The sequence below is a fragment of the Abramis brama genome (genome assembly GCF_963993115.1).
Source record: "Abramis brama genome assembly, chromosome: 13".
Taxonomy (NCBI): domain Eukaryota; kingdom Metazoa; phylum Chordata; class Actinopteri; order Cypriniformes; family Leuciscidae; genus Abramis; species Abramis brama.
This window is the reverse complement of record NC_139975.1, coordinates 36814313-36830451: the sequence shown is the minus strand read 5'-3', so window position 1 is coordinate 36830451 and position 16139 is coordinate 36814313. Positions and strand designations below refer to the sequence as shown.

Genomic DNA, 16139 nt, shown 5'->3' with positions numbered 1-16139 from the left:
CCATCAGCACTCTCAGAGTTCAGATCCAGGCCTTGTTTTTGTGTTCAGGGCCCCTGAGGGTCTCACCTTAGGTTTGCTTCAACACCGATGACAGATTCCAGACACTACGACTCTTATTGTGTTTATTTAGACCGTTTGGAAAAGGAGTAAAGTCAGATGTGTGAAGAGCTAGAGGCAGTGAATGAAAGAAGTGGGATCATGTTTCGCTAAAAGCCCACCGCTGATTCCAGACTCACTGCTACAGGCGGGTGGAGTTAAGCAGCACTGCACACTCCTCCCTCGACGTCTGTCATCGACTCGCAGGCCATTCCCCCTCCAACGAGCCATCCCAGCTCCACAGATCCTCACTTTAGTCCTAAGCCGGGAAGCAGCAGCTGTGTGTGAGTGAGTAGTGCTTTAGAATAACATTGAACTGTCTTAAGCTTTATTTAAAAATCAGAAGGGTCTGGAAATAATCTTTCATGAAAGTGGTTTTGTTGTGAGAATAGTGATCAAAATTTTACCATGATTGTTTATTGTTTAATATTTGTATTAAGTAACATGTCTGTTGATATCAGTAAAACTCAGTTTTACGGGTAACACTTCTATGAAGTGAAGTAACTATAAAATGATATCATTTTCTAATTTTTGTGACTTTTATATGTACTGTAAATGGTAATTTATAGAGTACCTGGTTGTGGTGGTACTGGTTTCATCATTAATTAGTTTTAAAGCATTTTTCTACTTTTTAGTATTGCTTTTTAACCATAGAGTAGGTAATGGTGTATAGTTTTTTTAATATCTTTTGTGAATTGTAGATGTCTTGTGATGCATTAGAATGCCTATCTAGGTGCTTAACACATCTGACTCCACGTAAAAGGAAATAGGAAACCTCACACACAGTCATGCTCCAGGTTTTGCTCCTTCTGGCAGCTCTTATTGAGTGTCCACCCTGTTACGCCCACAATATGGGCTCCGCTCCGCTCATTATCCAATATCGTGTCTGGGAAGAACAGCCCTCAGGGACTCGGGTGGGTTGCCTGCTGGATGACCTACGTGAGCGCGGGGTGACTGGGTCACTGGAAAACTTCCGGGTCGTGCAGCATGGACACGCCCCACCGGTCACAGTTGCTTTAAGGGATGGTACCGTGTCAACACTTGGCCAGCTGGACCGCGAGGAGCTATGCTCGGGTGAAGAACTTTGTGAACTGGCCTTCAGTGTGCTCTACAGAAAGGGTGGTGCTATGCATTTCCTCTCAGTTCACGTGGAGGTGATGGACCTTAATGACCACAGCCCAGTCTTTCCCAGTCTCGTGCAGGAGGTGGAGATCTCGGAGACGGCCTCACTAAAAATGCGCATCCCTCTGGACCGTGCGGTAGATCCAGATTCGGGACCGAACGGCCTGCAGACTTACTCCCTGTCCTCCAACCTGCACTTTTCTCTGGATGTCCGAACCTCTGGAGGGGCCAAGCAGGCCGAACTAGTGGTCATCAAAGAATTGGACAGGGAGTTGCAGCCATCTTTAGAACTGGTTCTGACAGCCTGGGACAATGGAAACCCACCAAAATCAGGCAGCACAAAAGTTAAAGTCACGATTCTCGACTCCAACGACAATAGCCCTGTATTTGAGGAGGCCCCAACAGTTATTGAGCTAGCGGAGGACACAGTCCGTGGGACGATAGTCATCAATCTCCGTGCTACAGACCCTGATCAAGGTGCTAATGGAGAGGTTGAGTACTCTCTTAGTAAACATGTCCCACAGGAAGTGCAAAGACTATTTAGCATCCATCCCAAAACAGGTGCTTTGACTTTACAAGGCCCTTTAGATTTTGAAGAAAAGAATGTGTATGAGGTAGACATTCAAGCTCGAGATCTGGGGCCCAATGCTAACCCATCCCACCACAAGTTGCAGGTCAAATTGCGAGATGTCAACGATAATGCTCCCCGGATACACATAACATGGAATCCACAAAATTCCCCTGTTGCAACAGTCTCAGAAGGAGCACCAAATGAAGCTTTCCTTGCACTCGTGATGGTATCTGATGCCGATTCTGGGGCGAACGGGCAGACACGAGTGCACATTCTGAGTGGATCTGGCCCCTTCAGACTCAAACAAATCCATGGAGACAATTACATGATTGTAACCAATGATACTCTGGATCGTGAGAGACAGATGGAATATAATCTTACTCTTCTAGCGCAAGACAGTGGTGATCCTTCTCTGTCCTGCATTAAGCACATGACTGTCCATGTTTTGGATGAAAACGATAACGCACCAATGTTTACTAAAAGTCACTACCGGAGTGTCCTCAAAGAGAACAACACACCTGGTTTCCATTTCTTGACAGTGGAGGCACATGATGATGACCTGGACCTCAGTGGAAGGGTATCATTCTCCATTAAAGAGTCAAATGAACTGGGGACACCAACAGCATTTTTCTCCGTCCACCCCAGCAGTGGGGCCGTAACTGTCCAGCAATCATTAGACTATGAGGAATCCCGTTCCTACTCATTTATTGTTGAGGCAGTAGATCAAGGATACCCACGAAAGACCAGTAGTGCAGAAGTGCTGGTAGAGGTACAGGACATTAATGACAATTACCCCATAATCCATGAGCCACCTCCCAAGAAGGGAGTTGCATTGCTAAATGTCCCAGTGAATGTGGACAAAGGGGAGATTGTGACTGAACTTGGAGGTAAAGCCCTGGAGGATAACTTCCACAAACCAAGAAATTACTCTTCCCTCAATAAACCCGAAGGTTTTCTGGCCACTACCATTCGGGCCAGTGATCCAGATTCTGGTCTCAATGGAAGACTCAGTTTTAGGATAACAGATGGCAACCCTTCTAACATATTTTTTCTTGACAAAGCTTCTGGGGAGCTCTATGTGAACACATCTAATGCCACAGAATTGATCGGCAGAACTTTTAAGCTGGGCATAGTGGTATCTGATATGGGAACGCCTATGCTTAGCACAAGAACCACTTTGGAAGTAACTTTCATCAACTTTCGTGACCACCTGAAGAACTTGTCTCATGATAACCAGGCCAAGTACAGTTCTACAATGCTTTTGGCCATTTGCCTTGGATCAACCTGCCTGGTTTTATTTCTAGCCATTGCTTTGGCCAAGACATTCTGTCATCCTCACAAACGGGATAACCGTGCTTACAACTGTAGGCAAGCTGAGTCAACCTACACACGTCACCCACGACGGCCTCAAAAGCACATTCACAAGACTGACATCCAGTTGGTACCGGCGCTTCGGGGTCGTAAAGAAACCCCACAAGAAGATGAAGCTGAGGCATTGTCATCTACATCACCCTTAGTGGAAAAACCAAATCCACAGGGCCAATTTACCCTTACACCAACCCTTGCTCGCATGACTCAAAATCAAGCTCATATGGAAATGGATGGGAACCCACCACTCACTCAAAGCAAGATACTCAGAAAGCCTGGGAGCATAGAGTGGAACGGGACACTTCCCTATAACCCAGGAACACCCTATCGAACCCTGCAAAAGACCAGAAATTCTTCGTCCTCTTCTTTCGCAAACTCACAGACCAGCACACTTAGACGAAACAAAAATGACGAAGTCAAGCCCATGAACATGGACCCCTCACAAACAATGGCTTCAGTTCCTAGTAATCAGGCCACATTACGGAGACCAAAGACCACAGAAAGAAGAGGACGGATGGAAGAGTCAGACCACAGGCAGATCCTGAGGAATCTCGTTCGGCTCTCTATGGCGGCCTTTGCAGAAAACGGTTCTATTGAACTGTCCTCTGCCTCACCGGAGGTGCAAGTAAGAGAATTTGTCTTTTTTTTTTATTTATTATTATTTTAACATTTCAGATATGAAAATACATTCTACTTTGAAGGCTATTTCAAGGCACTCCAGTTCATATAAGCTCAAGTAGATGATAGTTTTCCCACTCTGGAGTTGTACTGGCCCATATCTATAGCAGCCTTAGGGGACAGCTGACAGATGATGAAGGCATGATGAAGTGTATCCAGAAACAGTTCAGTGTCACACAGTAACTTAAACCTTTAATATGCCTCAGGAGAAAACACTGCCAATCCTCAATGTTATCACATTACAGAGTCCCACTGAATGTGAGAAGAAAATACAGATTCATTCCATGGTCTATGATACTTCTGCACAGTAACATTATACTCCTCTGGCATGTATGGGCTGGAGGGAGTCAGCAACAAATAGCTTGAACTGATCTGATTCTCATTATATTCAAAAAGAAAAGTGAGAATAACTACTTTTCACCAGCTAATATTTCAAAACACCCAAAAGTGCTGTGCTAGTCAAACGCTGTATCCTTTGGGTCTGGGTCCACCCAGATGCTTACCTCTACCAAAGTGTTTAGCAGAACAAAAGGTCCTGGCACGGGTTTGAGCCCTCACGTGAATACTGGGGCCAGTCAGGAAGAGCGTGGATCCTGACCTCCCTCCACCCCTTTCTCTTTTCCTCCTCTCTAATCCACCCTCCCTTACTCACTTGGCCCAGTTGGCAAATTAGACCTGTGGCGGCTGCAGAGGAAAGGGGTTGAAATGTCACCGGTGCCGGTCCTCGCAGCCAAGGCTGGGTTTCTTCTGTGCATCCTGGAAGGAAATAGCCTCTAGAAGAATAGACCCTGTGTAGAAACAGCTTCCTGTCCTTAACAACTTAACAATCTCTCTAACCCATTTTCCCATCCCAGAGTGCTTAATGGAGGCTGGCCGTCTACTATGTTGTAGCTTAATCTGCAACAAACAAAGGTAACACTTTATTTTGATGGTCCCTTTTGAACGTTATGTTGACTATAAGTAACGTTGCAACTACATGCCAACAAACTCTCATTAGAGTATTAGTAGACTGTCTGCTTAATATCTGCTAACTCTTTATCGTGCTGGTCCTCCAACAGACAATCTACTGACTGACTTTGTAACTACCTGTCTACTTATTCTAACCCTACCAGTCTACTAATACTCTACTAACACTTTAATGAGAGACATGTAGGTGCAACAATGTTACAGAATGTTCAAAAGGGACCATCAAAATTAGGTGAAACCTAAACAAAAATGATATTGTGAATTATGACATTCTACCAAAACCAAATGGCCTTCAAAGTTGTCATGCATTGGATATGTGGTAGTTCAGACATCTTGAACACACAAATTGTTTGGTTACATGATTAACTGTCTATTATGTTTGATTATTATATAATAGATTAAAGTGAGTTAAGTTCCCCCATATACTGTAATAATGATGTGATAAGTTCCCCCATATGCTGTAATAAATGATAAATGTTGTGTCTCTTTAATTCTACAGCAGGTGTCTCAGCTCCTGTCTCTTTTGCATCAGGGACAACTTCAGCCTCGACCAAATTTCCGTGGAAACAAGTATTCACACAGGACTGGCCGGTAAACCTTTTTTAACTTCCTTTTTACTTTATTTATACAACTCTTGACTAAATAACACAGAACACAAAGCAATACCACAATAACCAAACTATCACAATAGCCATCTTAGAAGTTGATCTGTTTATCAGGTAGATTTCTGGTATAAAGAAAAGGACGTAACCATCCCAGACAGCAACGTAGTGTAGGCCCAGATCCGGCCCACATCCGGGCCGTGTGGAATCACCACGTGTACCAGATGTGGGCCGGATCTGGGCCGACTCTACGTTGCTGTATGGGATCAGTCAGTGAGAATGACTGTTTGTCTTCTGATTGGTATCCAGCAGAATCCACTACTGTTTCTATGAATTTCACTCATGTTCATTTAGAATCCAGAAGAGAAAGGATAGACTGTGATTCACCTGGGCGAGACAGGGCTTGCTGAAAACAAAGACAGCACAGTCACTTCCTTTTGCTGTGTGCTGTATTGTTTGAGTTTCAATGTTAGCTCACAGAAAAATCCCAGCTTTGAGAAGACTAGTTAACTGATATTAGAGATAATCGTACCTGTTTCACTGATATTCCCTGTATTGTGCCGGCACCATGGTACAGTGATGGTACAGTGTACTTGGTACTTCAATATATAATGGTACTGAATGATCACCATATAAAAATATCATGGTATTTAAATAGTACTACATTGAATACCATAGTATTCCATCATGGATGTGTCTATAAATAGTATCCAGGTACCATGTTAAAAATACCATAATAATACACATCTATACTATACATAATACAGATTAGCCTTATATCCAATTAATTTGCCAGTCGTCCCACATTTCACATGCTTCATTTTTCTAAACATCCTACTATGTCTTTCTGAGCTCTTTCACTCACTGTGATGCTGAACATGTTTCTGAAACGCTCTGATGGCTGTGTTGTCGTTGTGTGCTGTAGGTCAGGGGCTCAGGATGCTGATTGGCTGAGCACTAAAGACAGCGGTCATGGCGAGAGTGAAATGGGTGATATGGACTGGGAAACCGGCAGAGACTCACCTGTCGACCCCTTATATGAAGAAGGCCTCAATAACCTGCTGGCATCTGGTAAATGTTCATACTTTTAAAACCAATTATTATTTTAATTTGAGTCCAATTAAAGGGATAGTTCACCCGAAACTGTCATCATTTACTCAACCTCATTTTGTTATTCAAAATGCAAATAAGGATATCAATGTCTATCAATTGAAAGTCCACACAACCAAAACTTTTTCATGCGTCAAAAAGTACAGTCTGAAGAGACAAAACCGCTTTAAATGATAATTTAATTTAGGCTTTGATCAATGCACATGCTTGCTTGATTAGCGAGAACAAACCTCATTGGTTGTCGTGGGTCAAGCATTTGAGCTTCTATTTAAAGTCCCCCTGTAGTCAATAATTTTATCCCCTAAAACTCATCTTTGATCACCAAAACATATTTTCATTTTTTTTACATATTTAAATGTTTTTTTTCCCCATGAAAAAAAAATTCAAGGAAAAAAAGGACGCTATTTTCTTCATGTCTTAAAATATCTTGAATGTAACTCGACACCCTTGCCTCATTTAGTATGCAGTTCTATGAATATGCAAATGAGCCCCGCCTCCACTCACTCACTCAGCTCAGAGATCCACTGGTTGACGATCACACGTTGATCTGATTGGTTACAAGGTAGTTTGTGACGTCAGAAACACCAGCGATTTCAAAGCGTGTTTTTGAGACTGTCTTTGGTTCACTGCAGTTTTAAGGAGAAAATACTCAGCAATGGAGTCGACTTATGAATTTACACATGGTTTGTCTTAAAGCACATTAAAAACACCACATAGACACATAAACAACATTAAAAGCTGGATTTTCACCACAGGGGGACTTTAACATATTTGATTTGCTGTGTCTATATGCATTGATCAATGTTTCTGCATGAATAAAAGCCTAAATTAAACAAACGAAATGAGGGTGAGTAAATGATGATAGTACTTTCATTTATGGGTGAATTATAAATTTAAGTCATACCACACAAGTAACAGTGATGTTGTACTGAATATGAAGTGTGCTACAAACACAGAGCTGAGAGATACAAACACTGAAATATTGGACTTAATATTATCCCTTTGTAACTCTGCAAAACTGTAACGAATGTGAGTAGAATTAGAGGAACAGAGCTAACTGTGTAAAGTCAGGTGACATGAAATGGTTTCCTGATTCTGAATACAACACAGGATTTACTACTTGTTATACGGGATTTCCAGATATCTCACATTTATCCTGTTTACCACATTCTTTTCCATATACAGTCCAGTAAGACAACAAATACGGCAGAAACATCCATGCGTAAAGTTTGTTGATCTGACATACGTAGATTTCTGCCGCTGTGTTTCCTTTGTCTATGTATAGAGTAAATGTTTGTGAGCAGTTCCTTCCATCTATTGTTCGGAGATTTAGCACGCTCTAAATTAACGGGGACCTTTTTTGTTCTCCTGAATCAAAGGTCTGGTTTGTTTTCTCTGTTTTCTCTCTCTGATGTCTGAGCAGTTTTACCTCAGTCAGAGATACACAGTGAATGAGTTTACATGCTGCTGTCCAAACACACGTCTTCACAGGTGTCTCCACTCTCCAGAGGTAGACAGCAGCATTAAGCTGCCTTTTAAGAGCCCCATTTAGCTTTTTTGACATTAATTTCATGTAGTGTGTAATGTAGCTGTTTGTGAATGTAAAAGGTCTGCAAAGTTTCAAAGATTAAAGTGCAGATAAATGGAGTTATTGTCTCCCAAAAGAAAGAATAATTTCTGAACTGCCTTAAACGAGTCGCCAGTAATTCCAGTTTCACTTCCAGCACGAACCAATTAGAGCAGAGTAGACCGATCACAACAGACCAATCAGAGCAGAGTAGACCGATCACAACAGACCAATCAGAGCAGAGTAGACCAATCACAACAGACCAATCAGAGCAGAGTAGACCGATCACAACAGACTGACCAATCAGAGCAGAGTAGACCGATCACAACAGACCAATCAGAGCAGAGTAGACCGATCACAACAGACTGACTAATCAAAGCAGAGTCGACCAATCACAACAGACTGACCAATCAGAGCAGAGCAGGCTCTCGGAAAGGCGGGGTTTAGAGAGACCGAATCCTTTATCAAACTGTTTCAGACTGTGAGAATAGAGCTGATGCTGCAGTGGATGTGATGAGAAGATGAAAGTGTTCATTTGATCTTGGATGTAATCCTTGTGTAGAAGACTCCAGGAACCTGTAGAAGAGCATGATAGGAGAACTTTAAGAACCATAGCTTTGGTCAATCTAAATTAATTTAACATGGTGGTTAGAGCTGAGAGAATTTTGTCTATTAATGCATTCATTCCAGTAGTGAATTATCAGTAAAAAATAATATTTGTGTGTGCTTTGAATATGCAAACATCAAACTCTTTTGGACTGAGCTGTGAGTTGAGTGTCCTTCATGTGATTATTCTCTGCAGTGTGTCGCTCTGCTGGACACATGTAGAGCGCTCCACTGTGATGTATTATAAGAGTCCACTTATAAGGTTTCTCAGCAGTCAACTCGTCAGTTCTCTGGGTTCAGGAGCAGAGTGTGTGGTTTAGTGTTCTGGCTGAGTCAGTGTTGCCTGAGAGCTTCATCTGGCAGTGGTGTTAGTCATGCTAGAGGAGACAGGCGTAGTGTGTGTTTACTGTAACCGGGCTTTTCTTTCTGAAGCATGCAGATACATATAAGAACAGAGGGAATATGGGAATGAGTCGTCTCAGTTTAACCCCTGACTCACAGCCTCTGAGTGATGACAACCCCTTCAGCAGAGTGACTTCAAGAGTCACACACACACACGCACACATACACACACACACACGCACACACGCACGCACACACACACACACACACCCACGCACGCACGCACACACACACACACACACACACACACACACACACACACACACACACACACACACACAAATATTCACATGTCCTTGGGCTCTTCACCTCATGCTTTAACCCTTATTGTTAAAGGCACACTGTGAAACTTTTCAACCTTCATAATATATTTCCAAGACCCTTGTGATGGTACATCGACTTACAATAGGTTGAATGACACGTCTGCCATAGCCTGACGGGGTCTGTATCGCTTTTACTGGCACTATGTAACTTCGGGGTTCGGGTAGTAACCCAAGCACAACAAGAACTACAAATTTCGACTGCTTTACGGCATACGTCACTTCCCCCACCACTTCCTCAAATTTGGACGTCAGAGGCCAACCAGCGTTTGTCTTCGGCTTTCGTGCGTATGTTTTTGTCATGGGGCTGTTTACACCTGGCCACTTCATGCGTTTTCTCAGATGGGATAGCTATCCGATCGTGAAAAGTCCAGGTGTAAATGCCCTCCGAAACGCATTCAAGATGGATTTGAATCCGATCCCTCAAACCACTTCAGGAGGAGGTCTGAGACGCATTCCAGACGAAACTGGACAAGTGTAAATGCATCTGGTTGTTGAAACCACATGTAAATTGTACTCCTCCCAAAAATGCTAAAAATAAAAACGTGTGAGAGCGTGTTATAGGCTATATGTTATTGCCAGATATGACGACGCTACTGGAACACACATCACCGCATATGAGCAACTGAGCATAGTCATCAAGACAACGTGCAAACTATCGCAAATCAAAGTGAAAGTAAGTCGCAGACGCTTAACACACAATCATCATCATTAAAAGTAAAGAAATTAAATGATCTTACCAGGGCTGTTGCCGCTCTCTCTTATTGCGGTCTTTGATTTTGAAATTTTAGCTGATGATCAATAATGCAGCTCATATCTGTTGCTTTCGGTGACGTGCACTCCATTAAATCTGCATATAGCGCGAGAATTGAAGATCGGATTTAAATCCGTTTCGCAAAAACACATTTATGTGACCAGGTGTAAATAGAATTGTTTTGATAAATTAGATAGCTATCTGATCTGAGAAAACGCACGAAGTGGCCAGTAAATAAATCTCTTATTTGTAAACTTGTTTGCATTCTATGTTGTATGTTGTTGCACTTGCTTGTATGTAATTTTTTTTATATGCTGTTCATTCATTTATTGCTGATAATTAGACCAGTCCAATAATTTCCACATATGTCTAGCTAGCTTTCGATTATCAGAGCTGTTTACAGACTTGCTAAAAAAACACTCGTTTCTCTTACGTGTTTTTTGCGTTATGTTTTATAGCTTGCCTCACGAACTAGTTTGCCAGCTGAACTCAGGTGTTGTGAGGTGTATTTATCACGTAGTCCTGAGGGATATCAGACGACGCTGTTGACGTTGATTCTTGCGATTATCATGAGAACAGTTTTTAATATCTCACATAATTATCAGGACATAAATAAGCCTAACGTAGAGGTTGTAAATAGTGTAAACGAGCACAACTTGCAAACTATTATGATAAATTGCAATAATCATGTCTTCGGAGTCTATCTGTGCCTATTCCATGCCTGACGCAGGTACCGGTGTACAGGGTGGGAGGTGGGGGGGTGGAGGGGTATTTACGACAGTGCAAGTATTCCATAGCGACTCTAGGGGTCGCTGTTTGACAAAAACACAATTCCTTCACAGTGTGCCTTTAACCCTTTAACACAATGCAGGCGATATGTGTGTGTGTGTGTGTGTGTGTGTGTGTTATGCATACCCCAAGGACAGAAATGTCAAATGTTACTAAAGTTACTAAAAAACACAGGTGATAAAATGCCAGATTTAAAACTCTTTCACAGCGAGGGTTAACTATAACGCTAACTTTAAAGATTTAATAATCGCTCTGATTCTGACTCTAACCAGCAAACACAGGCTGAGTGTCACACACATGTCACTGTTACGTGTGTAAGTCTGCCGGTGGTTGTTTGGATGTGGTTGGGCTCTCTGTGGTGGGACTTTAACCATGTCTGTGGGTTAACGGCTTTAAGAGTTTCAGATGAATTAACCATTCTACCATTTCCCTCCATCACTAATTATGAGGCACTGAAGGAGATTTGTGAAGTAAAAGCAAGAAATGTAGGATGGCCCATATAATTATTTGTGAATAATAAGTGAAGGGGTGTGTAGAGAGAGGAAGTGATGCGGTTCATCTCTGTGATGTGGCGTCGTTTGATCTATACTCAAACAAGCTGAGACCTTTTGTTTCTCCACATCTTTAATCAAGACCCAGAAATCAGGCAAGGACAAAAAAAAGCTCAAAAGGGCTGTAAAACTGCCAGGCCTCAGTGTGTGCGGCTGTGTCAAAGCTCCACGCAATACACTCTTTGCAATACACTCTTTGTAGAAATAACGGTTCTTTATTGGCATGAAGAACATCTATAGAACTTTTCCATTCTGCAAATGTTCTTTGTTGTGGACAAAGTTGTTAAAATGCTCTTCACACTAAGAAAAAGGGGTTCACTGCTCACTGAAAGATTCTCTGAGGAACCTAAAATGGTTCTTCTGTACGGCATCACTGTGAAAACACCATCTACGTTTGTGCCATAGAACAACCTTTCATTTAACAGTTCTTAAAGAACCATGTTTTAGTGTGAACAACATTTTAATAATGTGAAGAAACATTTTCTCACTATAAAGAAAGGTTTCATGGTTCTTCGTGTAAATATAGATGCCCTGGTGTTTAAGAGGCTGCTTCACTCACACACAAACAGAAAACCTGTGAATTAGATCTCAGTTATAACCAAATTTAACATTATCCACTTAACTGAGCATCTGTGGAATGTCTCTGGCTTGAGGACGGTAATGTCCTTGTTTACTGATGCACTGAATCACCTCCTTCTCCCTGTAAAACTGTGGCTAAGAGTGTCATTTTTAGACGCGCGGTGCTGTCGATACTCATATGTGTTACAGTAAACCCCGCAGTGCTGATGAAGACGAGGAAACGGCTGTTTACTGTACTCAAGATAAATGCCATCCTGTTTTTCTCCTACACAAACTCAAACCAGTAAACAAGTGAAGACTCAGCAGGTTTAGGCAGCCTTCACAAATGGTTTCTTTTGTCAAATGTTTTTATCAATATGTCTATTTGAAAACTGTACAATTATTTTTCAGTCATGGAAAAAATGGGTTGTTTTGTCCACTCTTTTCCATTCAAAAAGTGTTAAAGAACAAAAAAAGAATGGAAATGGAAGTCAGTGTTTGGGTCAATCACCTGTTTGTTTGCAAACATTCTTCAGCATATATTATTTTGTGTATAGCAGAAGAAAGAAACTCATACACGTTTTGAACAAATTCAGGGTGACTAAATTATGACATAAGTTTCATTTTTGGGTGAACTATCCCTTTAAACCAAACATACTTTATCACTAAAAACAACTAAAATAACCTGTTAAACATGAAAGTATTATGCATTTCTCCTAATATAGCATCTTTCTGGCATTTGGGTTCTTCAAAACTGTGTGAAGAACCCTAGAGTTCTATATAGAACCAGTATAGAACCCACAGAACTTTATTCCCAATAGTTTATCTCTTTATTAAACGGTTAGTTGCCGCCCTTGATTCTGATTGGTCAATATCTGTGTTATTCACGATAAAACACGGCTATGGCCGCTTCACCCGACGGTTCTGTGTATCACTACACAACACCCCTAGCAACCACTCTTAGCAACGCAAGAGTCTTACAGAGTATGGTGAGAGATCGAGTATACCTGCATTTACAGTAGATCAGTCCTATATTCATAATAAAAATCCGTTTGAATGTCCGCTGCAATATCTTGTTATTTTAACAGTTCAGGGGTTTTCCCGTGCCATAGTCCTCTGTCAGCTGCTTCACTTCTCCGTGTTCTCAAGTTTGAGTCCTTTCAGTGTAAAAGTCTTCTCTACTGACTGACTCACTCATAAAGACAGTGCTTGTCTCCATCTAATGGAGAAATAATGTGTGTAACTTCTGTTGCTGTTCATGATCAGGGACTATTTTTTCCAGCGGAAGGAATGCTTTTAGTGATTTTACTTCATGAAAGTTCCATTGATACATTGATACATATTATATGCCTTTAATATGTATTTAAAATTTTAATATGTAATATTTAATAAAAGGCTAGTGTTGTATCGTGAATAAGTATAAGTCTAACAATGGCCTTCAGCCGTGACCTATTCACCATAAAGCACCGGCTCTCGTACCTTATTGCTAACTTTGAATTATCCATGCTGTTGTAAATGTTAATGCACTCTGATCAACTATATCAGTGTATAAAATGTCTCTGCCATATTTCTTCTCTCTGTTTGTGTAGACGATGTGTTCTCAGACATCCCCGATCCAGCATGGATGGCCCGTCTCTCTCTCCCTCTGACAGCGGACTACCATGAGAACCTGTTTGTCCCTGACGGGCCCCCGTCCCCTGATGCCCGGGGTCCCGAGGCCCGTCCCGACGACCCCAGCTCGTTCTCCACCTTCGGGAAGAGCCCGGGCAAGAGCGTGCTGGAGGGCCGAGCGCTGATGTCCGAGGTGAGCTCTCTGTTCGAGATGCTCCTGACCCAGAAGGCCGAAGCCCAGTCGTGTCCTCGGGCCGATGTGCTCTACAGGCTCTCGGCCGCGTACAGGCGCTCGCTCGGCCTAGACACGCCACACACACACACTCACCCATAATGCAGTGCACCAACCCTTGCCACAACAACAGAAAAAAACATTTCTGATTTCTGGTGCCATGTCATTTTGGGGATCCGGCCCACATCTGGATCAACTACCATTAACTACCACTACCATTTCTACATTTACCATTAACCGGATGTGGGCCGGATCTGGGCCGACACAGTGTTGCTGTCTGGGACGCCTCAAGAACACGAGCCTGACCTCTAAAAATCCCTAATAATGTCTTCCTTCTTTCAACCGGGTCTGTCTGGAACAGGCCATGACAAGAACGTTTTTTATTTTTATAAGAATAAAAAAATAAGAACAACCCTTCATTGCATGAAATAAAACTGAAAATAATGTAGTTGTTTCATAAGTCCTTGAGCCGAACCGTTAACTGGTGAGCTCTGAAGTGTGTGTGTTGATGAACGAGTGTTATATGTCCTGAACACGTCAAACTCACTAAATCTGCAGGTCTGATCAACTCCCACTTGATTTTCCGTCACTTCTCTAATGTGGATATTAGTTTGTAACGGCATTCACTGGGTCTGTGACTTTACCCTGCAGGTTTTTCTTTAAGACTACTGTAAACGTAGAGATAAGCCGAACACTGTAAATACTGCGAAGCACTGACGACGAAACTCATAGGCTCTGAGTGTTACTGGTTTTTCTTTGAATGCCATAAGTTATTGATATTAAAGATGTATAATTTTTTTTTTTTCTGCAATATAATTTTGTATAGGCCTGTGTGTAGTGCTTTTTTATTCATAATTGTCAGCACTTTTTCTGCTTGTAAACCATGTAAGCGAAATAAACGATTTGACAAACTCGTGCTGTTTTTATTTTTTCAACATTTATGTCCCCACGAATAATAATAATAATAATACAAATATCAATTTGAACGTCTTGTTTATTTACTGGTTGTATAAAAGCAGTTGGATATATCATATTTCATCCACCAGGCGTTTATGGCTCGTATTGTCTGATATGGTAGTGAGAATATGGAGGAAAACAGCTGTTTTATTCAGAGGCTGAAAATGAGGAAAAATATGCTATTCGCTGCAGATGCTGATATGCATATTAACAAAAATATCATGATTGTAATGTAAATCAATGTGATCTTTATAACAGTATAGCAGATACTTAAAATGCATAAATATCAATATCTGCCAATAGTCTTAGTAAGATGATATTTAAATGTGTAGTTTTATGATCTATAGTTTTAAAACATATAATGCAATGCAATATAACGATAAATGAGAGATAAACAAATAAACCTTAATCAAAAGCCTGATGATCATATTTTACTTTTCTAAAAAAAAAAAAAAAAAAAAAATTATGATGTATAATCAAACCTCAGTCGCCTCAGTCCAGTAAGTGTTCATCTTGAACAATATCAAAGTTACTCTAAGATTCACTTAATAAAAAAGCAGATTTGACAGCAGAAAGACGAGAGAAGCACGAGCTGAAGGAGGACGGCTGCACACCTACAATATATAACTGTATCCTGTATTATGTATGAATTATGACAGGTGATGAGTGAGTTTGACAGGTGATGAGTGAGTTTGACAGATGATGAGTGAGTTTGACAGATGATGAGTGAGTTTGACAGGTGATGGGCGCCCCCTGCTGGCGCTCAGCTCCTCATGATCATGCCTCAGTGAAATACTCTACTGTCATTATAGTACAACAACCTTTAGAGTGGCAACTCTTAGAAGACACATTTAAAACTGTTTTATTACCCATTAAATATAAACATACACACTAACACATATTGCTGATCTCAGCTGCAGAACACACTCGCCGGGTTTAAACCCCAGTTGTGCAGGCGGGGCATGTTGTCACACTGTTAAGTTTATAAATTATATTGAAAAACCAGAAGAAAAAGGTGAATAAAGACAGAGACAAAGTTCAGAAATGATTATGATGTTTTGAACTATGCTGTGTTTTGTGGCGTGTTTGTTGTCAAACATCAACAAAAATAATTAAAATGCCTTTTATATGAAAAAGTTATTGTATTTTATTGACAAAATATTTTAGTTTCTTGTATATATATTTATTTAGATATATGGTCATGTTACGCCTCACCTATGGGGCATGTTGTCACACTCACTTCCATTCTTTCAGGGCAAATCAAGGAAAAAGTAAACAC

General features: G+C 41.3%; 1 protein-coding gene across 1 annotated transcript; it reads left to right on the top strand.

Moving 5' to 3' along the window:
• Positions 1 to 341: 341 nt before the first annotated feature.
• Positions 342 to 14817, top strand: pcdh12 (protocadherin 12). The gene is made up of 4 exons (XM_084133217.1): positions 342 to 3782; positions 5301 to 5392; positions 6329 to 6474; positions 13650 to 14817. The coding sequence occupies exons 1-4, from the start codon at positions 885 to 887 to the stop codon at positions 14003 to 14005; spliced, it is 3492 nt and encodes a 1163-aa protein (XP_083989343.1). The 5' UTR covers positions 342 to 884; the 3' UTR covers positions 14006 to 14817.
• Positions 14818 to 16139: the final 1322 nt, after the last annotated feature.

What these genes read in the sequence shown, in the direction of transcription:
- pcdh12 (XM_084133217.1), top strand. Translation starts at nt 885, where the DNA reads ATGCTCCAGGTTTTGCTCCTTCTGGCAGCTCTTATTGAGTGTCCACCC. An exon ending in CTGCCTCACCGGAGGTGCAA is followed by an intron (nt 3,783 to 5,300) that starts GTAAGAGAATTT and finishes TTAATTCTACAG; the next exon opens with CAGGTGTCTCAGCTCCTGTC. An exon ending in CAATAACCTGCTGGCATCTG is followed by an intron (nt 6,475 to 13,649) that starts GTAAATGTTCAT and finishes CTGTTTGTGTAG; the next exon opens with ACGATGTGTTCTCAGACATC.